Source organism: Scardinius erythrophthalmus (assembly GCF_964197995.2).
Source record: "Scardinius erythrophthalmus genome assembly, chromosome: 4".
NCBI classification, from domain to species: domain Eukaryota; kingdom Metazoa; phylum Chordata; class Actinopteri; order Cypriniformes; family Leuciscidae; genus Scardinius; species Scardinius erythrophthalmus.
Window position 1 is genome coordinate 35,072,819 of NC_138224.1, and position 26,757 is coordinate 35,099,575.

The 26,757-nt window shown below is 36.3% G+C and overlaps 2 protein-coding genes across 2 annotated transcripts; both read left to right on the forward strand.

Annotated features, from left to right (window-relative positions):
- Positions 1 to 5,129: 5,129 nt before the first annotated feature.
- On the forward strand, positions 5,130 to 7,642 carry LOC308689658 (uncharacterized protein). Its single transcript, XM_081363492.1, has 4 exons — positions 5,130 to 6,287; positions 6,852 to 7,051; positions 7,155 to 7,314; positions 7,550 to 7,642. The coding sequence occupies exons 1-4, from the start codon at positions 6,218 to 6,220 to the stop codon at positions 7,597 to 7,599; spliced, it is 480 nt and encodes a 159-aa protein (XP_081219618.1). The 5' UTR covers positions 5,130 to 6,217; the 3' UTR covers positions 7,600 to 7,642.
- Positions 7,643 to 10,640: 2,998 nt separating this feature from the next.
- On the forward strand, positions 10,641 to 14,209 carry LOC308689657 (uncharacterized protein). Its single transcript, XM_081363491.1, has 3 exons — positions 10,641 to 10,980; positions 11,273 to 11,537; positions 11,772 to 14,209. The coding sequence occupies exons 2-3, from the start codon at positions 11,336 to 11,338 to the stop codon at positions 12,350 to 12,352; spliced, it is 783 nt and encodes a 260-aa protein (XP_081219617.1). The 5' UTR covers positions 10,641 to 10,980; positions 11,273 to 11,335; the 3' UTR covers positions 12,353 to 14,209.
- The last annotated feature ends 12,548 nt before the right edge of the window (positions 14,210 to 26,757 follow it).

The following is a 26,757-nucleotide window of genomic DNA, read 5'->3' on the forward strand; positions in this document are numbered from 1 at the left end:
TCTGCAATCACCGAAAGCTGCAATGGAAGAAGAAAATAGATGTGAGTTTAATAGTTTCCCACACCACTATTGTGTGAATACAACATTTCCTGACAAAAACAGGGTTTCTAGGAATTGGGAAGGGAAAACAATATAATAATAATACAAAACAATTAAATAATAAAGCTGAAATAAGCAATTCTATTTACCAGGATAATGAAATAAATTAAGAGACTACAGCAGTAAATTCCACCAAAAAAAACAACAAACAACAACAGTAGGCCTACAGTAATGTTAGGGCCACTCGGACATGTTCTATTTGAGGAAATGTGACGCAACACTGTCTACTCACCAATGAAACCTAACTAGTTAAAAAGCCATTTTAAACTACATTTGAAACAGAGATCTTGGTTAAAATGTAAAATTCGGAAAATACTTTAGAGAACGTGTGGGACCCTTATGGCGGGTTGTATTTGAGGAGCTCTTTTCCAAAACTTCAGCCCCAGCCCATTCAGAAATGCCGGTACTTGGGTAGAAACCTATAGACAGCAGCCTGATAAAAATGTTAATATTAAACAAAAACGTTAGACGGACTCAGAGGCTTTTTGCCTCTGAAGTCGGAGGACGAGGGCGCTTATTTTGCATCTGAATGATATGTGACATTCTAAAACATTTAACGCGTGATGCACACAAACACAACTGAGAAATATTTTTATCTTATCATAAACATTGACTAGTTTATATATATAAACATATATATATATACATAACGTTTGTTCCGACTCACAACCGACCCTACTAACATTAATATTAACGTACATATTTCCAAAGTCTTCTTTCCTATTGTGTGACATTCAATGGCATAAAATGTGTGTTTTAAGTGTGTGTGATTGCACGCATTGTTTATCGTGCAATTTATACGCGAAAATGAGTTTTAACGTGCATATGACGCAGTTTTCGCGTGCATTTGATACACACTTTTTGCGTGTAATACACGCACCCCACACAACTAATCCTACCCATGCCTACAGTATCATATGCACGTACCCTACCAATACTAAATCTACCCATGCGTATCACAGTAGGCCTATGCACGTAAAAACTCATTTTGGCGTATAAATTGCATGATAAACACAATGCGTGCTATAGGGCGCATTTAGTGTGATCGGGTAGCCTTCAAAGCTAAAGGTATTCATCAATAATTCTATATCACGAACAGGGACACTTTAGTGTGCATTTGGTATTGTGATTTTACCCCGTCTGTGAGCCATTGCCACTGAACTGATAGCGGCAATGGCAACACTTTTCATGATTTCAAAAAACACATTCAGGGCCATATCGCATCTTATGTTACACAAAGGAATGTAATTCATATTTTAGTCAATTGGAGATACATCAGCCCCACTCGCTAATTATTCTTGTTAAATTAAAAAGGGGAAAAAGACCACCAATTGTATGACTAATAGCTCTTGATACATAGTTACAAAATACAAAACATGTACATTTTACATGTACATTTACAGGGTTGTCATGGAACCATTTACCCAGACAAAGAGCCATATAAGAACCATTATTTCAAAGTGCATATAGCCTATACAGTACCTGGGAAATGAACTGATCATTAGCATGATTTGGGTTATTATTACAATCATGTTTGCTTTATAGCCTATTGAATAGCTAGTTGCATAACTGTTAAACAAACACCTCTACTTTAGGCCATTACGTTTTAATCCCTTAACATTAGCTCACAAATCGCCATTTAATTGCCCTATTAACACAAATGCTCACAGCCCAGGAAATTAAAACATAATAAATGACAGGGGCGGTCTCTTTTTAGGCTGTAACTGGTCCTGTTTTTTTAGCTCGATTTCTGCCACACCGTCGACCATGGCGAAGATTTCCCCTGAGATGAGCATCAAGATCAGTTCTATGTGGAGAGCAGGACATATTTTATCAAACATCAGGACATTTCTGATGCAGTCGGGTGTTCATGTCTCAGACGACACGATCAGACGACATTGTTGTCTTCGTCGCCAGACTCCTGCGACTAAAAAACCAACTGTGTTGAAAGTTACCAGGTAGGCTATTATCCTATTCATTTTTGTTTCAGATAAAATCTACATTAAGCTGACATCGCATAAAATGTAATTCTTATTTGTATAGTGCGGTACTTCAATGCATTGAAGAAATACTACATGAGGACGATGAACAGTCTGAAAAGAGCTTCAGTCCCGAATGAAGTTAAAAGTATCAGTCAGCACGATCAGAAGGTCCATACAGACTCTTGGATGGACTTATGGAAAAGCCTGGTAAGTGACTATTAGTAGCTGTAGGCTACATTGCAAATGTATAGTTTAACAGAGTAATTGGTTTTATTATTGTAATAATACTGTTTATTTAATTACAGTACAGACCCTATGATCCGGGATAACAACAAGACACTGCGTATTAGACAAGTTCAGCAGTGGATGGCTGACAAAAAGACCTTTGACAACGTAATCTTTGCAGACGAAACAACTGTTGCTTTGGAGTGATTTGCTTTGATGTGCTACAAGAAAAAGGGTCGGCACATCGCAAAACCTAAGGCCAAGCATCCCATTAAACTTCATGTTTGGGGGGTCATATCCCGTCAGGGACCAGGACCAATAGTTGTATTCGAAGGTGAGTTATAGCCTAGCCTATAGCACAACAGATTTTTTTCTTCACAATTTAGCTGAATTGTTTATTAATACACTCAATTTTACAGGAATTATGGACCGTTACTATTATCAAGACAGCATAATAAAATCTTTGTTGGCGCCATACATTCAGAAAAAATTTTAAGGACCTCATCGCTTCTTCCAAAGTAAAAAATAATAACGAGCTTGTGACATTTTGCCATTTCTATTAGCGGAATGGTTCATTTGTTTTCTGACATTTCTCTCTGTTTATAACACAGACAATGACCCAAAACATGCAGCATCGAGACAGTGTATTGCCGAGGCGGGGATCAACTGGGTAAAAACCCCTGCCGAGTATGTTTCTAACATCCTGAGTTATTTTAGATTAACTTTTCTATGAAATGTGCACAAGACAAATATCCTCTGACTTGTACCTTGCCCGCAGATCACCAGATCTCAACCCGATCGAACTGGTTTGGCACGCACTAAAAGAGTTCGTCAGACGTGAGGCTAAGCCATGGAACAAAGACGAGCTTCTTCAGGCCATAGTGACTTTCTGGAGAGATCGCCTGACAAAAACAGCGTGCAATAACTCAATCACCTTCAGAAGGTTTTGCCGGCGGTGGTACAGCGCAACAGGGGTTCTACTGGAATGTAAAATAGGCCTATTGAATTGTTTTCAATATTTTTATATTGAAATGTTTTGTATTTTTATATTTCATTCATTAAAGAAACCTATGCTGACCACAACAACGCGGGACTACTGTATTTCATTCTTTAAATATCATACATAACGCAAAATCCAAATGCTGCTTACTGGCATATGTTAGCTAATAGCAAGTCAATGTTTGAATTAATTTACAATAATTTAGTTTCATTTATTTCAGTGTTAATGTTTGAGTTAAAAAATCCTCTACAAATTAAATTAACACAAAGTCGGCTATAAGAGTCCTTTATAGGCTACGTAAAAAAGCAAAAGGCTTACAGTCTTAACATTTAGGCTACTTTGCTTAAATTCGATACATTTATTTTCAGTAGGGCCTAATAAATTTGTAGGGATGTAATTTCAGTATGCTTTTCCAACGCTATGTATTCAATTAAAGTTCCAAGAGGTCTGGTCTCTATATTTCCTTCCCAGCTGACACTAATATGCAAGTGCACAGCAAAAATCACAACTTGTGCTTGCTGCGAACGCAAGTTATTTAAGGTGTCTCAACTGTACACAGTCTACCCTACAGTGTGAATTCGTTACAAGGTTTAATTTTATTAAATTAATGTGCAGCAATTTGTACAAATAGAGTCTATAGGCCTACTATACTGTTGTAGCCATTAAATAATCTCATTTAGTATCATATTTGTTAAAATATTATAATGTTATTTTTTTTCCATCTATGTTGAATATGAAAAGTGAACAGCACGAGTAAGATAGGATGCATTATATCGAGAGATGGATATGGAGTGGGTCGGATATGATTTTGACCACTTCATTAAGTTTTAATAAATTTTTCATCAACCAATTGCCTGGATTTAATAAGTAAGAGAAGCAAATATAACAGACACTAATCATGGAGGCGCCCGCGCGGTCACTTGCATTGCACGTCAGCTGGAGCGCATCTCATCCTCCTAACTTAACGAAACTCAGTGTATGCCTCACACAGACATGATAAATACATCAAATACACAAAGCTTGAAATGTCTTCAAACGAAACAATTCAAAACGAAAAGAAAAAGGCTAGTCTCTGATTATGTCTTTATGTGCATTTCTCTCTAGGTGCGTTCACTACAAATATGGCGATCGTCAACTTCATCTTTGCAGTCGACACTGTCAGAAAACACTAGTTTATTGATAAAAATCAATGCACGCATCACCGGATTTACAAATACACATATTGCTTGTTGCACGCACACATATTATGTCGAAAAAACTAAATATTATGTTGAAATAACATTATTATTATTAATAATACATCTTTTAGAATATTTGATTAAATGCTGATTGTTGCGCTTGTTCAATTTAATAAAATTAAAACTTTAATTGTGATAATTAAAATAATTGAAAATTAAATATTTAGTGGCCAAGTTTTGCTAATTTATTATATAGGCTATTATATGCCTATTGCCTATATTAAGTAGGTCATATTAAGACAAGGCATATATTAAGTTATTTTAGCTGTTATGAGAAAAATAAATCTAACGAAATTTAAATCTAATAAATAAAAAAAAAAAAAAAATTCTAACGCCAATTCAACATGCCAGAATAAAACCTGATTTTTGAACAATGCGTAACGCCACTCGGCCTGGTGTGCCAAAACACTACATTTTAAACTTCAATGTTTAATTCAAAACAATCTCAAAACGCGTTGTGACATTTTTTTTAAAGCAGTAGCCTAGCCTATATATATTAAGGGCATTGAAACCAGGATCTTAACTATAACGCGTTCCGCGTAATCTCTCAAAAATTATGCCACACTACTCCATGTATTTTTTTTTTAAGGATTGCTTTTGAAATCACTATAAATTACTATGCAATTGTATCACTCACGAGAGCTCTTCATTTATCTAATTCCTCAATAGAATAGTAAAAATATTCAGCGTCATTGCTCCTAATATCGTCTCTATTTTTAACTTTTGATTCTATTTTTTCAGTTCTAAAATTGATTCTATCTTTGGTTCTATTCTGTTGTAGCCTAATAGGCCTATTTATATATATGAAAAATATGCCTATTAGGCTTAGGGTTTTATATTTAACCCACTTACATTTTAAAATACGGCAATTGCTGCTGTTTTGCACAATGTCCCTTTGCGCCACCTGGCGGTCATTTCGGGAACGACTTTGAAATGCGGCTGGTTTATTTTCGCCGCGGTGGTAATAGGCATTCTGGTTGGGCACCATCTGTATAGTTGTTTTTACTGAAAAGAATGAGACAGAGGTGATACCAAGTGACTGGCTGAGCATCGACAAATTTTTTTCCTTTTGGCCCCCATATAACAGTACAAAATGTAGAAAAGCAGTTGAAAAAAATGAAACTCCTGATGAAGAATGGGACAAATTTATAACTGAATGGGTGGCTGAGTATGGTAAGTCTTTGAGGAATTAATTATTAATTGTTATTATTGAGAAATATAGAGAAATAAATATTAAAAAATTAAAAGATGCTCCTTGTGAGTTATGCCAAGCAGTTCTTTTCAAATGTTCAGATAATAGGCTTAGTGATGATGTTTGTTTCTATGTTTAGATTCCTATGAAAAAGCTTAAAAGTTAAAAAAACATTAATATTATATTAACTGCTCTCGTGTATTAACCTGAAGAAATTTTGCAAAAAAAAATGTATCAACTGCGGCTAATAGTTGGGAAATTACAGTATAAGGTTATATCTGACATTTCTGTCAAAATTGAGTTGTAGTAAACTATATTTAATTCCAAGGGGACGATATGTTGAAAGCAAATTTTGAACATTGGTCACTTTCCTGTTGCTTAAGATCGCAGCGAAACTCTGTATGGAAGTAAATGTTGTGATGTTTGGCAATGTATTGTACATTGTACTGATTCTGTTTCTTACCGTCCATATGCAGAGACAATGGACCATATGCAACCACCATTTGCACCATCAGCACCTGCTGTGACAGTCCCTGAACCAAGACAAGATGGTACGTAGAATTTTTCCAAACCTTTTACAATAGTTTTTTTACAGGGGTTTTTAGTAATTATCTTTTTAGTCTCTAACATGGATTAGAAACTGTTCAAGGAACAAAATAAAATGTATGTAACCAAAAAGGAGAATAAAAACCAACTTCGCCTGGCTAAGTTGTATTATTTCTCGATAAACCTTTTAAGCCCTGCTTTTAACAATTAGCCTTAATATCAATGTGCTTTGATTTACAACTACAATTTAAAAAAATATTGGGGACGTTATGTAAAATGCAAAATAAAAACAAAATTCCAAATCTTGTCAAATCATATTTAGCTGAAAAAAGGACATAGACAACATATCAAATGTTGAAAATGTCAAATTTGACTATTTTATGGGAAATGTAAGCACATTTTGAATTTAATGCCAGCAACACGTCTCAAAAAAAAGCTTGGATGGATTCAACAAAAGGCTAGAAAAGTTATGTTATGATAAAGGCAACAAAAGAAGAGATGCAGTCTCTATCTTTACACGTTCAATTCTGTGTAGTTATAATGTTGCATCGTATGTTTGTCTGATTCAGAAAGAGAACTCCGGCTCTACCAGATGCTGGAAGAGATAAAGGGTCAAGTCAGGCAGAATACGCTCCTCCTTCAGGCCATTATGCGAAGAGAGAATGCAGCTGAAGTTGTAAATGAGGAGTTTCAGTTTCCATTAAGGAGCATGACAGGCATAAAGGATCTGGAGGATAGGCTGTCAAACAGAGACACACAACGTTCTCTGGTAAATTCTAATGATGTTCTGTTACCTCACTTAAAAGAATACTAACATATGTAGAGATCTAGACCTGATTTACTGCTGCTTAACACATAATATTTTTTCATAGACAAGATATCTTACCAGCTTGGGTGGAACATCTGCCAAAGACATTGTCCACAGAATCATGAGGGAAATAATTACCAATGAGTTGGCCAACAATTTTAATTGGCAAGGGAGAGGACAGAAGAGCCCATTTTCTACACTCTTGCTAGCAAAAGTTGTCATAGGTGATATGTTTTAAAAAAACATTCAAACATTCAAAACTTAGACATAACTTTGAAATAGCAAAAGTGGAAACAACCCTTTACAGTCTCACTTAATGTGTCATTGAATGAAATACAATGCAAGTCAATGAAAGAATGCCAATTAATCCACTAATCGTACAGAACTCAACAAAATACTCCTCAGATATGATCTGTCTGCTAACTCTTTCTCTGTTTAATTTTCTTTAATTTCATGCAGACAGATGCAGTCAAAAAACAAGGAACAAAAGTGATGGAAGCCGAGGATAAAAATAAAAACCTGGCTGAAGTATAGTGGAGACCGAAATGGAGGAAGAAAAAAAAAGAGCAATAGAAAAGGTACACAAGCCCTTTTTAAGGCTGATCAAACATGTTTATTAATTATTATATGTAAGCAATACGGTACGAGAGGCTGTGCTGTATCGTGTATCACGACGTCATGCCTAACAACGCCCTTCAGCCGTTACTTATTCACGATACAGCACTTACCTCGAGTACCTTATTGCTTTTATAAAACGGTTACCACACAATACAACTATTAAAGCCGAAAAACATGCATCTATGCAACTTTTATGAAGTAAAATCGCTAAAAGCCTTCCTTCCGCTGGAAAAAATAGTCCCTGACCGTAAACAGCAACAAAAGTTACATACATTATTTCGCCCATAAGGGACAAATTCTCATATTTGTTTTGAGAATGTTCTTGCCTTTCGAAGATGCCAAAGGCCTGGGTCCTCATCTCTGTCTTGAGTTTGGGGGTTGGTAGTCTAGTTTGTTCTGTTAAACTACCTCCAGGTTTGGCTTTTCTAAGGGGCCATCGTGGCATTGGTGTTTTTTTTCTGGGTTTTGATTGGATTTGTCCCCTCTCGTTTCTCTTGTTCCTGTTGCTCTTTTTCTTTCTCCTTCTCTGAGCTAGAGTTCCCTTGTACTTCTTTGACTGCTGGTTCCAAATTATTCGGCTCGACGTTTGGGTAGAAAATCTCATCGTCTGAGTCCACTGTAGCTCCCATGATGAAGCCGCCTTCCGTTGGTTTATGTTTCTTTGCTACTGGGTGTTCATCATCATTAGGATTCTCTGGGGTTTCTATTATTTTTACGGCGGCAGGTTTGTTTGGGGCTGTCTGGTGTCTTTTTTGTGTTCATGAATGTCGTTACTGCTTGTGATGCCAGTTCGATTGTTGTTTCTTGTAAGGTTTATAGATTTTTTTTCTCCCCCATTTTATCGCTACCTGCCAGGCCTTTTCCCACCTGTTTTTGGAACAGGCTAGGATGAAGGTCTGCATTCTTTCGAGGTATTCAGAATAGTGGTCTTTAAGGATGTCTAAACCGAAATGTAACCAGTTGCAAGCATTTGCATAGATCCACAGGCTTGAGGTTTCATTCGTATTTATTAAGGCTAATATTGGTATTCTGTGCTTCTCTATCTTTCAGAGGCTTTTTCGTGGTGGAAAGCCGGTGCGATAGGCGTAAAGGCTTCTTACCAATTTCCTGAAGTTTTTGTCTTCGGACATTTTTTGCTTTTTTGGTGTATTCCCTAAGTGAAAGATAAATTAAAAGTTATGATGCAGAACAATTTAGTTCTTTTTAGCAGATTATATTATTTATTTTATTTTATTTTGTGGTTGGTTATCAATTTTTTATAAAATTTAGTGTAGGTGAAAAGCGTTTTTTTGTTCAATGGTGGTACGTTGTAGATTCTCTTGATGGACCAGAAAATTTTAGACCTGTCTGGGCCATCCATTTTTATGTGCCTGTCTGGGCATTTGGTCTATTCCCTAAACCTATTTTATTCCCTAAACCTATTATTTTTAGGGGGGAAGGGGGTCGGGAAGGGGAAGGGTTTTTATGTTATGATTTATACTATATATTAATCTAAAGTAGAGTATTTTTTTATTTTGTTGTATCAAATTAATTTTCTTCCAGTCTTTCATTGAGTCCTTTTGGAAATTTGGTCCCAATTTCTTAATCCATTGCCATTCTACTTTTCTCATTTGTTGGTCTGTCCAGTTTGTCCAGTTGATTATGTTCAATTCCCTGGATGCGTATTTTGAACTCTGTGTCTTTGGAAAATGTTTGATCAGTATTTGACTCCTAGAATTTTTGGGGGATGCGCAAATATTATATTTGTGTTAGTGTAGTCGGCTTCTGATGGAATTCTTTTGTTTGTCTGACATATTGTATCTTGCATTTATACATACACACAATTAGAACTGTTGAGGTGTATTTTTGTATTTTCCTTATATATTCTCCTAAATTTTGATTTTGAATATCCCCTTGTACGGAGGGATCTGTAAAAAAAAAAACTTTTTTTAAATTGTAAATTCTGTAGTTCCTGATTAATTAACAACATCAGGTTGTTTTTGACAGTTTTTTTCATTTTGTGATTTACTTTGGTAGAAATATTACTTAATAGTCCAAATCCTTAACACTAAAAATCCAAACATACTCATATGTTTTGTCTATTTTCAGTTTCATATTAAATAAATGTAACCATATCCAACCTAAATAGCAGCAAAACTGTTTTGCAATAGGACATAAACACAAAAAGTACATTGTACCTAACGTTTTTTTAACATTAGTAGTATAATGTTATAGTTAAACCATACCTGGTTTGTTTTGTAATATAGTACTAAAACTATTGAATAAAACAAGATGTTTGAAGTATAATACAAACTATTAAAATATACACACATATATTTTTGAGAGTGTGGCGAGATTTAGCAGAGTTTAGCATCAACCCTCAAACATAAGCTTTTTTATGGCTTATGGTTATCATTTTTATCATCCACCATCTATCAGTTTGGCTTTAAAATTGAAAAAGTGACCCAAATAATGTCAATAATTGTTGAAAGATTATGAAGATATTATGAATAATGAATCTTCTATTGATGCTTGGACAATCATCATTTCTAGAAATGTAATACCTATTTTCAGGTATTTTTAGACTCAAATGAATTGTATATGTCCGCTTTTTTCTAAATGAGAATTTATGAACTCTGCTTTATAAACTCTTACTATTTTTCTTTCTTTTTATTTTAGATCACATTTGTCACTATTTGCATTTTTTTCTAATTCATATCTGGTATAAAATGGTTTCTTCACCCACACATTAAAGATTCTTCTTTTAGACTAAATCTGATTCTAGTGTTTTCTTAATTTTCAGCACATATCATTAAACAACATTTGAACATGCTTTTCAACAAAGCATTCAACTCAAAAAACATATCCAAATAATAAAAGAGATGACAGAAATTCTATGTAAATTTCTATGCAATTTTAGACAACAGCGTGTGAACAGGACTTTTATTTTGGTGTGGTTATGTGACATCATAAGTCTGCGCCGCTCTTCCTGCATGTGTTGTGATTCGACTGAAGAAAGGTTTGTGTTTTAAGCATGAAACATGAAAATTTGAGTGAACTGTTTCTATCGGTTTAAAGTGTTACAAACTATGAATGAGAACACGAGAAAGGTGCGTCTCATCTCGCTGCCTATTATCATGAATCAGTAAACATTGGCGAGTAGCGATGAGAGAAATGGAGCTGTTCAAAACTTTGAGTCAATTGAACCAAATGCTTCGCAAAATGATTCATTGATTCGAAGCGCGGGAATCACTCACACCGTGACGAAACATGCTGTTCAAAACAGTGTAAAAGTAAGTGAACAACAAACACAAACGTGTCATGGCTAATCGATTAAATGTGATCTACAAGTCATTACTAAACCACATATAAGTCATAAATACCTAAATATTATCTATATGAATTGTGTTTTGTTAATTTGAAGCACTACTTTTGAGTTTTTAGTCTAATCAAGTGATTTAAATACATTAACTGTCACTCTGACTGACTCTTACCAGTGAACTGAACAAGAGCTGATTGAGACACACACAGAGATTTAGTGTGGATTTAGTTTTTCTTTCTGTTTATTATTTTCATCTTAAACAGGACAAACACACAGGGAAAAACTCCAGGTGAAGTGACTGAGATCCACGTGACACTATTATAAAGATGGCGTCTATTAAAGAGGAGAGTGAAGACGTGGAGATTGAAGAAGCATTTAGAGTGAAACATGAAGACGTGAAGATTGAAGAAACATTCAGAGTGAAACATGAAGATGTGAAGATTGAAGAAACATTCAGTGTGAAACATGAAGATGTGAAGATTGAAGAAACATTCAGTGTGAAACATGAAGATACCGAGGAACAAACAGGTTGGTTTAATTCTCACAGCAGAACTGTCATTTGATCCTTATTAAAGTTACCTTTTTATTTGCTATTCAAAGCTCTTTAAATGAAGAACAAATGCAGACAGCAACAGTGACTGGTGTTTTTAACATAATGACTTATTTATTTCTTGATTCACTGCTTTACATGTCTAAATATTTTAATGTCTGGTACTTTGTGACATTAAATTGGGGTTAACTTTCATTTTTATTTCAACTTAGACCTAATGAGGCTGAAAGAGGAGAGTAAAGTACTGAATAAATGGAAAGAAAAAGAACAATCTGAGAAACATCATGATTTCAAAACAGGAGAAAACTCTTTTAGTTGCCCACGGACTGAAAATACTTCCTCACGAGAAAGAGCTCAAAATACAGGAGATAGAAGTTCTCTCCCATTCTTTCAGTGTCCAGAGAGTTTCAATGGACATGCAAACCTTACAGTCATGAGAGTTCACACTGGACAGAGGCCTTTCATCTGCCAACAGTGTGAAATAGGTTTCACCCATAAAGGAAACCTTATAAGGCACATGAAAATTCACACGGGAGAAAAGCCGTACACCTGCAAACTGTGTGGAAAGAGTTTCACCAGAAACGGAATACTGAAAAATCACATGAGTGTTCACACCAGAGAGAAGCCTTACGTATGCCATCATTGTGGAAAATGTTTCAACCATAAAGGAAACTTCAGTAACCACAAGAGAACACATTTTGGAGAGAAGCCTGACAAGTGTCCTCAGTGTGGAAAGAGTTTTGATCAACATGTAAGCATTAAAGGGGACTTGTTGTGCAAAATTCACCTTTAAATTGTATTCGAACATTTGTATGTGTCTGTAGTGTGTACACAACCACTCTGTAAAAGTAAAAATCCACCTACTCCTTTTTTGCGCTTCCCAAAAATTCAGGAACAGTGCCTCAAATCAAGCCGTTCTGGAACGCTGTCTTATGTGATGCTGCAAAAGGGTAAAGCCCCGTCCATGTCCAGTGGTGTTAAGTAATGAAGTAATAAATATGTTAAAGGTCCCGTATTATGCCCCTTTTCACAAGATGTAAAATAAGTATCTGATGTCCCCAGAGTGTGTATGTGAAGTTTTAGCTCAAAATACCCAACAGATCGTTTTTTACAGCATGTTTAAATTGTCATTTTTTGGAGCTCAGAAAAACGCGCTGTTTTAGTGTGTGCCCTTTAAATGCAAATAAGCTGCTGCTGCACGGCACAGGGGGCGGAGCTTCACGAGCTCGCGCTCAGTCTCTCAGGACAATTTCATCTCACGAAATGATGATAATAATCCGAAACTCTTAGTAACGGCGTTCATTTCGAGTCGGACAATAATGCCTACAGAGTCAAGAGTAATGTATAGAGATGGAACAGGTATAGTTTAGTAGTTTAATTACGGTTATAACGTATTTGTCATCTGCTTGTATGTATCAATTATTTATTAATAGCCTACAAGTCTGCTGTCTGAATGATGATCAAACATGTACAATAAACTTTATTAAACTCATCAGTATATCACACAAAAGATGAAGCGTCAGTTTTACTTCAGAAAATCACCGTAAGAGCTGAGTAAACACAGTAAGTTATTAGAAGTGCGCAAGTACATAAACGAATTTCGGTAGAGTTGAGGGAGCATTCCTGTGGGCGGAGGTTAGTCAAAAAAACGGTTTTAATGACGTCATTAACCCCCTGGGGTCGGCTATCGCGCCGGCGCGATAGGCTCGTTTTTTTCCGTATGAGTGCAAAAAATAAAATAAAAAAATATATAAATTTTTATCTTATATGCTTGTGTTATACATCAATCGATCCTGTTTAGTGTGTATTTTTTTGTGTGTGCTCATAATAAAAACATTTGTGCTTTTCGCTAAATAAAGAAAAATAAACATGATGCGAGTTCTGCCTACTCTCCGTCAGTGAAGTCAATTCTGAAACGCGTCCGAAATGAACTGTAACTCAGCGAATACTCAGTCAAACAGGCATACAAACACACAGGCATGAAGCTTGAATTCTCTTCTTTTAAATGAAGTAATTTTTCTAAAAAATAAATATTCACAGTTTATATAATATGTATGTAAAGAGAGAGATGTCAGTCGTTCTCATCTCAGCTAATTAAGTTTTAATGTGACTCCGCCTACGGAGACCGCGCTATTCAAACGCAAATGTGAGGCGATCCATACAAACCTGTGAAACGCCCACATCCGATGGATAAGGCCGGTGACACACTGGATGCGTGATGTAAGCGTCTCAGCTGCATGGCGTGTCCGTTTTTATTTCGGCTCCCATGTTAACAGTTTAGAGTTTGCACACTGCCTGTGTGAGACGCGCGTCTCAGGCGCGGCACGAACCGCGTGGAAAACGCATGCATTCTAGAAATAGAACCAACGCCTATTTTTCACGCGACACGCAAGCGTCTTGGAAGCGTTTCCATGCAAAATTGAATAGGAAAATCTGTTTATTTGTCATTTTGACACGAATACATATTAATAAATGTCCTTTTGAAGTTTAAAAGTTTCTAGGTTTTGACATAAATGCAAATATAAATGTAATTTTACAAAATATGATCAATTTTCAAATACTGCTGTATTGAATGAACAGCTTTTAGCAAACTCTATTGCTATACTGAGATGAGGAATATATACTGTATGTTTTGTCAAAAATAAAGTCATCAACTAACTAATGAATCCTTTACTTTGAAATACGTATGATAAAATGTATACTTTAGTTCTGAAAGACGTTGACTAGTTTTGAAAAATTATAAAGTATGTATGTGCATGCATATATATATAAGTGTGTATATATGAAGAGTTCAGATGCAAAAGCCTCTAAATGCCATCTGAAAATTTCTCTGAAATTTTTATGAAGCTTGTATATTTAAGTTAGCTATAGGTGACACACCTGAATGAATGGCTCATTAAGTATGCAGGGACGTAGTCTCACCAGGTGTGAACTACTAAATATGCATGATGCCAGGGTTGCCAACTCTCACGCATCTGGCGTGACAGTCACGCATTCAGCCTCAATCTCACGCTCTCACGCTTAACAAAGAAATCTCACGCTAAATTAGTCATTCTTCTTTGCTGTATTTTTTTTTTCACTCGTGTGCATTAAATTTCAGAATTACTATAAACAATTCAGGCTCTTAACTACTGGATGGACCACTATTTATGGCGCAAATTAGTTAAAATCTCCCGGAATCTAGAGCGAGCACGCATGCGAGACAGAGACTAAACCGTAGCGCACGCACGGCGTACGGCAGCGTTGAGCATTGTAGCCAATCACTGACATGTCTGTTGAACGCATTGGCCAATCAGAGGCGTTTAAATGAGTCGCTGTCCTGAAGATGTGTTTTGCGCGAGCTCACTGAGTTCTACACTTTCGCAAACCTGTCATTATTATTGCCTATAAACTTAAGATGCAAATAAAAGATTCACTGCAATGTATTTGATATTCTTGATGCTGTTCTGATGCGCTCCATTACACACCGCTCTGTTTGGTGTTAGGATGACTAAAAGTTCAGCGGTCTAGCTCTTCAATGTCAGAATGATTAAAGAAGTGAACGAATGCCTGGCAAAATGTAAGTGGAAAACATTTGATATTTGACTGTTTTACAATAGAAATGTTCAACTACCGACAGTATCCGGTGACGCGAATTACTCAACTTTTTTTTATTTATTTACTAAATTTAGCCTTTTTGAATTGAAAATATGCTATAATTTCTTTGATTCATTTAGAGAGAATGCATGCATAATAAAAAAAAAAAAATTATTTGCAAATAGTTACAATTATTTCACTAATACAATAAACTTTTTTTTCTTTATTCCCTTAAATCGCTTTTAGAATTAATTCCTTTAAATAAAAAATACCCCCAAAAAATTTGGAATACCCCCCCCCCCGTTGAAATATATATATATATATCCCCCCCCCCCCCCCACCCCACCCCGTTGGAGAAGTCTCACTCCGAGCTAAACTCAAAAGTTGGCAACCCTGTGATGCTGTTGGAGCGTTTACGCCCCATCCGCATATTGGCTTTCCAAACTAAAAGTGTTTCACAAAACTAAACTCAATGTATCGTTTTATGTGAATGATTAGGCAGGATGATTTTCACATCATTTTGAAGAAAAAAATCTAGGCGATGACATCCATTAGTCAAAAGTCTTATTGCCACATATTTAGTATGTGTTTTGTGGCCTTATTTCAGAAACTTTAATTTTTAGTTTTTTCGATAACCATGCATAAACATTATTCTCTCAAAAATGAAAACATGTACATACATGTGGCTCACATATTATGGAAGTCCTGTTTGTGCTATATAGAGTGAATTTACACCTTTGCCATTGATATGTTTATAAGCAACTGAAAAAAGCACAAATGTCAGAACATCTCAAGGACCCCAAAAACACCCCAGACCCCAGAGGGTTAAAGAAGGAAGTAGAGGGATGTAGTCCAAACGGGCCGTTCGATGTAATCAAATTCTGTTAAATAAAATATCTCGCTTGGCATTGAACTTTGAGCTTTATAATTTTACAGATATTATTTATACTCTAACAACAACATTACACACTAGCTAAAGTTTGAAACATGGGATCACGAAGAACGGGACCTTTAACATTGTTATTTTCAGGAGCAAATCTGGAACATGGATGCAGATGACGCTCGTAGACTCCTAGTCAGAGTCATGGGCAGAGAACCTGGCCTCTTGTTTGATGTGCTCCAGCCAGCTGCTCAGGGAACAGAAATACCATTACAAAGTGTGCCTGGATGGTGCAGCTGTTCAAGGTGCAGGGAAATGGGAACTGACTTGGAGAATAAATGTTGTGGGATGATGGAGGCCACCTGCATCAGTAGATTGCCCCACATGTCATTGTATATTTTAGATGAGCATGTACTGCGCTTAGCATGGCGGCTCAGAAACGACATTTATGCTTGACACACAGCTTCCTGGGGATGACAACCGGGAATTTGCCTTCTTAATAACATACTGCACATAAGTAATAGCAAGAGGAGCAGACATAAGACATTTTGATTTGCAAAGAATATATTTTTGAAGTAAAAATAAAAACTGTTCTGGAGTTGAACATTAAACTTGCATCCTATTTATTTACACCTCTCATGTGTTGAAAATTTGCATAAAATGCTTTGGTATATAAGTCTCCTCTCCAAAAATCAATTCCAGATTGCTCAGTTGACGAGGCCTTGGGTTCAGATGAACAAGGATTCGTTGCTACTCCGTTGTCTCTTGCTGTGTAGTGCCGGTCCCTATAAGAGAAAAAACATTGCATTTAGATATGAATACAGTATAATTTCCCATCGGTTGCAAAATACAGAAAAATAGTCTTCTTTTACAGTCTAATGACAAATTTGATTACGGAAAATGTATTTACAGTTTAAACTTTCAGGTGGTCATACCTAGGCCTCTACTGACGTGGGACTCAATAAAATGGTGTCTATGGATGGAGGAGGAACATTTGGAAGGAGGCCGAGTGTTCTAGGGTCATCAGGACGTAGAATCCTCTGCCTTGACAACCCCCTCTCAGAATGCAGTCGTTTCCTCAAAATGGCTGCCAGCAGATAAGGGATGTAGTTGTAGTCCTTTGCAACTTTCAAGGTGTAGACAGTCCATCTCCCGGATTTCTTTTGGTATCGTCGACGGAAGCTATAAAACATTTATTTAAAATCCAAGTTCTATTTTTGTTGAATACATTAATAATTAAAAAATAAAATATTGTTGAAAAACAACCTGTTGGTCTAAAATTATTATTTCATAACAAAGTTAACTGTAGACCAATATGCTTTTCTGAAGAGTGTGCACTGAGAAATTATTGTTAATCTTACATCATTTGTCCTTCTTTGTTAAGCTGTGGTGGTCTGTTTATATGGTGGTTGTAGTCAAGGGCTGCCATGCCTCATAAACCGACGGCGAGAAACTGAAACGCTTACTTGCATACATCAGGATGTGGTTGTGAAAGGACTCCAGCTGACAGGTAGATCTGTGGAAATATTTTCTGAAGAATTATATCACAGACTAGAGGTCTTCATGGATCCACCCGTACTCGAAACCTGAGGTCCGACCCGGGACCCGAACGGTTCTGGGTCCAATATTTATGTTTTTTATTTGGATCTGGGTCGGATCTTTCATAATTGTAGCGGGTCTCGGGTAAATGTGTACCAATAACCAGCATAGGCCCTCTGTGGAACCAGTTTGAGACCCCTGGTATAGCAGATTACATCAAAGTTTGATTCATTTACAAAAAATTGTTTTCATGTGTTTACATACACAGTTCATTATTAGCCCAAAAGGTTTAGCTATGCCCTTTATTTTGCTACATGGACATCAGACATAAGTTCACATTGAAAAAGGCTTGTGGTAACTGAACTTACCGGAAAGGCAGATATCTGTGCACATCTTTCAGCCATCGCTTTCCAGCCATTCCTTCTCCTGATTTTCTGGCAGGCAATCATGCATGCATTGGCCAAGGTACCATTTGTGCTCATTGGTAACACTGCTCCAGAGTTTCTACAAGAAATAGCTGAAGATTAGATCAGACAGTGGAACAACAAAACAAAACATGGATGAATAGTTCAGGTTTTATGGTGTTGTACTTTGTGCGCTCTGATCTAAGGCTGGCCGTGTGTCAAATGATTGAAAATAGACTTTGGAGTCTGTATGTATAAAGTTTTTGCATTACAAATTAAATTTTTGTTAGACTGCCCATGTGTGTGCAAAGTGCTTTGGATTACGATTCTTGAGGCTTTTTCATTATCAAGTTCGGGTTTGTTTATGGTCAGTCTATCCACATGATGAAATGCTTGTTTCTCAAGGCTTCCTCAAGACAGTTAACAATATTGTACTAAATGTAAACATTTATGTAGTTACTTACAAGATTTCATAATCCAAATTCAGAGGTATTACTTACCCGGAAATGCCCATCCGTCTCTGCCGTCTTACAACAGTACCAGAAGTGGTTAACAATGTCTTTTGTCCACTTCAGTAGTATATTTTGCCCTGACAGCTGTCCTGCCTTACATTGCAAAAACAACATATTTAGAATATGATAGAGAAATATGTTTAAATGTCCATACATCTGAAACTTCAAAAATAGGAAAACCCACTGTAGTGATCTTCTTGGCCAGATTCTTCGCTCCATGCCACATATCCCATGAGTGAAGTACTCCAGAGTCCTTGTATCTACCAGAGTTAGGATCTTGTAAACAAAACAAAAATGAGTCATTTAGAAGTTAATACATGCAACAGACAAATCACACACATCTACTAAACATAAAAAAGGATTTTACATTTGCACTGTAAATAATACCAACTTACTCATAAGAGAAGAAATCTGAGTGTGAGCATCCGTACATATTTCTGTGAGCTTTATTTCAGTTAGAAGCTTGTCCATGGTTCTTAGAAAAGCCTCTCTTTCCATAATGACAGAGTTTCGCTGGGTCTGCCTTTTGTCAATGGTCACAACAGATATGATTTCCTTTGATTCGTTCTCCATCGTGGTGTAGGTGCAGTACTGTGCACAGTGTCCTGGACTATCCATTCTTCCATCTGCTGTAAAAGTCAACCACAACAATGATTTCAAAACAAGAATTGAAATGCCAAACTTGAAAAGTACAAGACAAGATCAAAGAAAAGCAAGATAAAAATGGATAGGCTAAGGAACCTTGTACTTTTTAAAAATCTAAATAACAAAAATTACCAAATAAACTATATTATGATGTGAGGATTCTGCACACAGAATTTAAGTTTGGAATTTCCATTATTTGAACAAGCCAGGGGACATACCTAGCACAACAACACTGTCTTTATCCTGCAGCTGTTGGATCGCTGTAGATCTCTTCCCTTCCCAAAATTCCTTGATTGCTCCTAGGCAGTAGGTGTCTTGAATGTTAAAGAATAAGTCCTTCCCAACAAAGCCCATATTCATATAATTGAGCAAGTGGGAGACTTTATAGTAGTTATTCCCAGACAGGGGTATGTTTGTAGCCATCATAAAGTCCCCTGCCTGAATCCCATATTTTTGTGTGGGCTTTGAGTTCCACCTCCATATTTGGTGACCATTGGAACATATCTGTAAGATATCAAAAAACTAATTAGATTGGTCGACATATGTCCCCACCATAGTTTTACATTTGTATAGATGTGTGTATGTATATATATTTAAAAAAAACTTAAATGTGTTTGTCTGTCAGGGACAACATTGCATGATCTCAATATGCTTATTAAAACTGATAGGCAGTAAATGAAGGAGTGTGTGTGTGTGTGTGTGTGTGTGTGTGTGTGTGTGTGTGTGTGTGTGTGTGTGTGTGTGTGTGTGTGTGTGTCAAATTAAAATACAGAATCTACAAAAATAAATATATAAGTGACTAAGTGGGACATGGTAATGTGTGCAAAATTTCTGATTCCCACCACAAGATGGATGTTTCTTATGAAACAAAAACTAAATGGTTTGTAAAAATTAAAGGTAAGCGAATAGTTTACATTTATATGATCTTGTGGTATAGAGATACTTTTTGACTCACCCATTCAATGATTGTTCCTGTGCCTCTTGAAGTCAGATTTACTTCAAATGGTGCTGAAGCCTGGCAAGCCTGATTTGTCACATCGTTTGTGAAATTGCATTTCAAAATAGGCAGCTTTAGATATGTAACCAGCTGTTTCAAGTTGGATTCATACACTATCGATGCTCGTTGTCCAATTAAATCATCCTCACATAAGACCTGGGAGCTAGTAGAAGATGTGACCGAATCTTCTTCTTGTGGCGGTACTTCATTTTCTGTGGAAAGATGTACAGTCTCTTCCAGACCGATGAACGGAAGCTTTTCCATCATCTCAATTGTTTTTTTTCCCTCCCCTACTTCTGTCAATGTAAAAAAATTATTACAGTATGCATCATTAACATGTGCTTACTATAGGAAAAAGTTTTTTTTTTTTTTTTCAGTAAAATGGAAACTTATAATAGACACAACATTACACTATACAGTGTATAAAGTTTTTCCACTTTTCTTCCATTCAGTACCAAGAAATCACATATAGTCTATGTTTAGCTTGCCATTTGTCTAAGCCTACCCACATACATTTACAGTCACAGAACATTCATAAACTATGGTGTGAAAAAAGGGTAAACTTGCTTCGGACAAACCTCATACAAATAGATGGGATATAGTCATCATCCGAACTACTATCTTCACTAGCTCACAGAATAACTCAATGGATTACACAGTAATTACGTGCCAAACTAATGGTGGACTCATCATGAATACTCATCTTAGAAAAACTTTAAAAAAAAAAAATAAAGAATTAAAACAGTGTTTTAAAATGGGGTGGAATTGTTGTAAACCAAGTCTGCACCACAACAGCTCTTTGTGTCATTTGTGCATAGCTGGTTTAAATATAATAAATGATTTTAAGTGAAAGGACTTTATTCAGTTGCCTATTGTTAATTTCAACAAATAACAGTTTATTACTTTAAAATCACCTTTCATCTAGTGCCTGTTTTTCTGTTTCAGCCATGGAAAGGACTTCAATATCAGACTCCAGAAAGCAGTGTTCTCTTTAAAAGTAAAAAATGCAGTTATTCATTTGGTGTACTTATCATACGAATGTAGCAGCACGAGGATGGGATAGAATGATTTTAAGCATAAATGATCTCTGCTAACGACTACGCCACCCTGGAATCTTGCCAGGGACAATAAAATATAGTTTGTTATTTAAGGAAACACAGGTTCGTCCACAGTAAGGCGGCAGGAGACGTGGGTACAAAAATATAACTTTGTTTTATTAAAGATAAATAATCAATATAAAATGCACAAACATCAACAGTACTCAATGTAGACAATTTTGTGGTTCCACGAGCACACATGGAGCGACCTGAGTCAGCAGGACAGGAGCCGAGGCAGAGCAGTGGATAAGGGCACATAAGGCCTCCACGACAAGTCACCTTTTCCGTACGCCTGTGCATATACACTCACACCAGTACACACACTCACACCACTCAGCACACCACACTCGTGAGGGAGACCACCACCAACAATCCGCCCCTGCTTTGTGCACTCAGCTCCTGGAACAGAAATGTCACTGTTGAAACACACTCAGAATTGTCACTGTTGAAACACACTCAGAATTGTCACTCCAAGAGACAGAAATTGGAGTAGAGATGTTCAGTTTCACGTTAAACATATTACAAAATTCTGAGTCAAAATACAAAATAAAAACTAATACAAATGAAAAGAAAACTTTCCTGGTCTCACAAGACACAGAGACAACCCCGAAATAAAGGGCTCACATGGAGACACACACACTAAAATAAACACAAAGGACATTGTTTTCAGTCCTTTGTCCACAGCGGATCAAAGCAACAGCAAAAGCAGCAGAGCAGCAGAGCAGCAAAGCAGCAGCGCCTCCAGAGGTAGTCCCAAGCAGTCAACCGCACAGAAACTAATCGGTGGTGCAGATGCGACCCGTTGGTCCGTACTACATCTATAAATTTACAAATAAACAATCAGACAAACTCTGTGATTTAACTGCTAACAATTAATAAAAGCTGTTTCTCTCAACAGATTGCCATTTAACGTAGGCGCAAATTTAAAACTACATACCTTTTAGGTGCGATCTCTGGGGACTAACTCAGTCAGGCAGACAACATGCATGTGGGCTCATCCCATCTATCAGGGGAACAGCGTGTGCGTCGGCAATAACTAAGCATTCCGGACATGAAGTATAAACAACCATACTCTGACCATCAAGAGTACAACCTCAGCCGAATGCTAGCCGCGAAAGCTTGCATGTCGCCCTGGAAATAAGCTAATGTTAGCTACAGTATGCCATTGATCGGCCAGCTCACAACACCCAACATACCTGAATGACGACACGAGAAGGGGCGGTGCCTCATGGCACCATACACTCTAACCAGCTTTTTTATATGCGCTACTACAGCTCACTGATAGGACGAGCTCAAATGAATTAATCAGCCACCTGCAGGCAGGATATATCTCATTAGACCTGCCACACGTAGTTAATTGGAGAAGTAATATTATAAAACTTGTGTATACCTTACCTATGTGATGATGACTCACTGGATGGTGCTATGGTCGAGAGAGTTTGAATTGGCATTCCATGTCTCTTGCAAGGAGTTGATGTAGATGGGCCTCCTTTTTCATAACTGTTTGAGAAGGAAATAAATTGAAATTTAGTTTACCATCCCGAACCCATAATACAGAGTAAGCGAGCGAACCAGCAATACGATGTTCATTGGAACATGCGCTCTGTCACTCCCCACATTCCTCACTCATTCTAACTTAGTATTTTGACAATCACGTCTTTTAGAACGGAGAGATATATGAATTATCAGACCCCTATCAAATCAATATTTCATCTAGCTAGTATTAATAGATGTTAAAAACGGTCGCCTTTCGTGAATAATTATAATTACGTTTATACTATGATATCGAACAAGATAGTGAACTGCAAATGAAGCTACTTTCTCCAGATAGATATATAACAAATGTGGATTTACATTATACTATACATGAGAGCTAGTCCGTCTGCGTTTTACACAAGACATCATCGTTTTCACAAAATATACTGATAGATATAGTAAGCTGAATGGATGCATAAGTTACCTGTTTATTAGAATGCAAGCGAGATCGGCATCTCTCTGTAGTTTCAGCTTGTCACGAAGCTCTCTCCATCTTTACCCGTGTCCAATATTTACCCGTGTCTTGTTTCTTCTCTTGCCCCAACACCTTCTAGGGTCATTTATTTCACCCGTACATTTGCACTTCACAGAACGTGCAGGCAAAGCATAATCGTGATCCATAACTAAGTTATTAATTAGGGTATAAATACTAATATAAACAATATAAATATTAAATATAATAGTATCGATCAAGGCTAGCTACTACTTCTTTCTTCTTCGTCTCTTCTTTGCTTCTGTTCCCCTTTGTGTTGTGGCGGTTCCGCAGGAAGTTAGAGAAACTACAGATGGTGGCCAACCAGAATGAGTCTTTTACCGCCGCCGTTCCCGCGGCGGCAAAATGGGGATGTGTATTTGCTGCCTTTTACCGCTGAGTGGCGCTGTAATCACAGACTTCAAAAGTGTCAGTTTATTCTCTTTATGACGTAATCTGCCGCGGCAGTAATCTGAGCTGAGGTCACAGATAAATTCAAGATAAATATTGTGGTTAAACGAATTCAAATTCATTAAATTTAAACAAAGTAGACACACGTTAACATTGTGTGCCCAGTTTTTATATAATTTAGAAAGGCTATGTCAATAGGTTACTTGCTTCGTGTTATTTTAATGTGTTTGTAGATTTATTAACTGAAACATAACAGTGAAATAAATTCAAATAATTTACCGTAAAATTAAAACATTTTCAGGACTTGCAGTTACCGATGTTAGTTTAAGCATTCTTTGTTATATTCAGAATTAAATAGGCTTACATGTTGTTATGATTATCATTTGAATTCTTTAATAAATAATCAACCACAATGCCTATTAGCCTACTGCCGCAGCAAAAATAAACCAGTCGAATTTCAAAGTCGTTCGCGCACAGTAGCAACTGCGGCATTTTAAAAGGTAAGTTTCCTATCTGTTTATATAAAAAAAAAAAACTTTTTTCATTATTTGAACAAAAATGAGACTGATTGAATATGTAAAAATATAAACAAACAAAGCAGAGAATAAAACAAACTTTTAGGGAAAAAATATAGGCCTATTATGCTACAACAGAATTGGTTAACATTAACGAAAGCAAAATATGTAAAAATACATTTCAAACAATATAAACAAAACAAATTCGTGGCCGAGTGGTAGGCTATAACGTTCAAATCCCGAACAAACATGGGCTACTTTTTTATTATTAATGCAGAAAGATTTGATAGTTCTAAAATATTGCTACACCATAGCCTATTGTTTTTTTCTCATAGCCTATTTTAAATATTTTATATTTATAAAATAAAATTACCATTAATTTCCATTTTACATTAGGGACAATTTTTATCCAACAGAATGGCTGAATTAACATCTGCATAATAATAATAAATAAATAAACAAACAAACAAACAAACAAACAAACAAACAAACAGCACATGGTCTTGTAAAAACACTTTTTAATTTTTTTTTCGACACATAATTTCGAGACAGTAAATTGCCAATGTTAAAAAAAATAAATAAATAAAAAAGAATATGACAAACTTTTAAAACAGAGAAAATAGTATACCTAGGCTATTCAGACGATAGCTCTGTGGTCAATGCAATAACAATAGCCTCTCGGAGCTTCAAACGATCTGAAATCGAATCTCAGTGTAGCCGACAGTGTTCATGTTTTTCCGTTCTTGATGCTTAAATATGCATCTGTTTATTAAAGTCAATCATCTTGTTTAATTATCAGTTGTACATTACAACATCAATTTGCTACATTCCAGTTGAGCCGCTGCAAAGACGACACATCTAATGAAGGAAGACTGTCAGCCGATTGCACCAGAAAATGAAGATGATGAAGCTCGTCTTTAATCTGTTAAATTATTTTTTTTTGTGTGTGTGTGAATAATTCACGAGATTGAGATGACTGACAGTGATACCCGGCCATAGCAACGGAAGACATTTTTCAAAACAGATCGAACAAATCAGAAAAATACTCTCAGTACAGTATTGCTTTCAATTAAAAAATAAACAATGAAAATGTAAAAGAAAATTAATTAAGTTTGAAAACCCATCGCACATTTCAAGGTATGAATAAAGTGTCAGGAAAGTTTATTTATTTAAACAGGGTTGCATCGATGCGATTTTATTCCCTTTGTGATGCAAAATAAGAAACACAGAATCTTATTCTTGCAACACTTTAAATTTCTATTGTCAAAGAAATTGCAGCTAAATTAAAAAATTAAAACGGTACAAAACGAAAAAAGTTCAAAGCAACATAAATTAAGAACAGGCGTTTTTCTTCGCCTCTCTCGCGCTGGATATTTTTTTAGTAAGTTTGGTCTCCCCATGCGCGCGGCGGGTCTTTCTCGAAATTAAGCATTTCAGCGTAAAAAAAACACACCATACAGCTGATAATACTGTATATGTCGCTGTGTGTCATCCACACAAATCACGAAAGAAAAAACTGTAACAAATAGCTTTTGTTCCTTCAAAGATACAACATGCCTTGCTGAATTCACCTTACAATAAAACGAGGTGGGTCGCAAATTAAAGAGCTCTGTATCTGCTAAATTGAAATTGTGTGTGGAAAACCTTTAAATACAATCAATAAAACTACAATATATAATTTAATAAGATAAAGGGCCTACTGCACATAGGCTATGGACTTTTGGAGATTTTGAGATTAATCCTTAAAAGAATTTGGCCTTTGCCTGCTCATAAGGCTGGCTCCGACACTCTCCATATGAAAGAAGGAACATTAACACCTCTGTCCTGCACCCCCACGATAAAGCAACTATTGCCTTCTCCAAACCCCCCACAGGCTAACTGAGTTTGCAAAACAAAACAAAGAGTTTGCCACTCGTCGTGGTGTGCCCAAACACTTAATTATAAACTTCAATATTTCATTCAAAACAATCTCAAGACGCTTTGTGACATTTTGAAAAGCCGTGGATGCATTACTGCCACTGGAACCATGAACGCAACAGAATACTGGTTCTGATTTTATTGTTTGTCGTTTAAACGTCATATATATATATATATATATATATATATATATATATATATATATATATATATATATATATATATATATATAATTTTGTTTTAACAGAACTGCTTTTGAAATTACCATTGGAATTATTATAGGCTACAGAAGTAAAGTCATTGTATAATATTTGCTCCTTAGCGTAAAATGGAAATGCATGGTGATTTTATTTTGTAAATAGACTATAAGCAAAAAAAACAACTATGTTTTAGAACTAGACAAATCTCTCTGCGTCAACAATAGACTATAAAATGCATTAATAGGCTAATATAAAAAAATCAGTAGTCCAAGTAAATTCGGGATTCGAACCCGTGTCATCTAAATGATCGTAACGTAAGTTCAACCACTCGGCCACGATTCACTCGATGCGACATGGCCTAACGTTCCAGTGTGTGTTCGCTCGCACGAGCGAGAAGCGCTCTTCATTCAAATGAACGCGCCGCCGCGTTTGTCGAACACTAATTCAACATGCCAGAATAAAACCTGGCTTTAGAACAATGCATAGCGCCACTCGTC

Excerpts from the sequence above, each read along its gene's own strand:
- LOC308689658 (XM_081363492.1), top strand. The coding sequence starts at position 6,218 with ATGGACCATATGCAACCACCATTTGCACCATCAGCACCTGCTGTGACA. Across the intron at positions 7,052-7,154 it reads GAGACACACAACGTTCTCTG|ACAAGATATCTTACCAGCTT; the intron begins GTAAATTCTAAT and ends ATTTTTTCATAG. Across the intron at positions 7,315-7,549 it reads GCTAGCAAAAGTTGTCATAG|ACAGATGCAGTCAAAAAACA; the intron begins GTGATATGTTTT and ends AATTTCATGCAG.
- LOC308689657 (XM_081363491.1), top strand. The coding sequence starts at position 11,336 with ATGGCGTCTATTAAAGAGGAGAGTGAAGACGTGGAGATTGAAGAAGCA. Across the intron at positions 11,538-11,771 it reads AGATACCGAGGAACAAACAG|ACCTAATGAGGCTGAAAGAG; the intron begins GTTGGTTTAATT and ends ATTTCAACTTAG.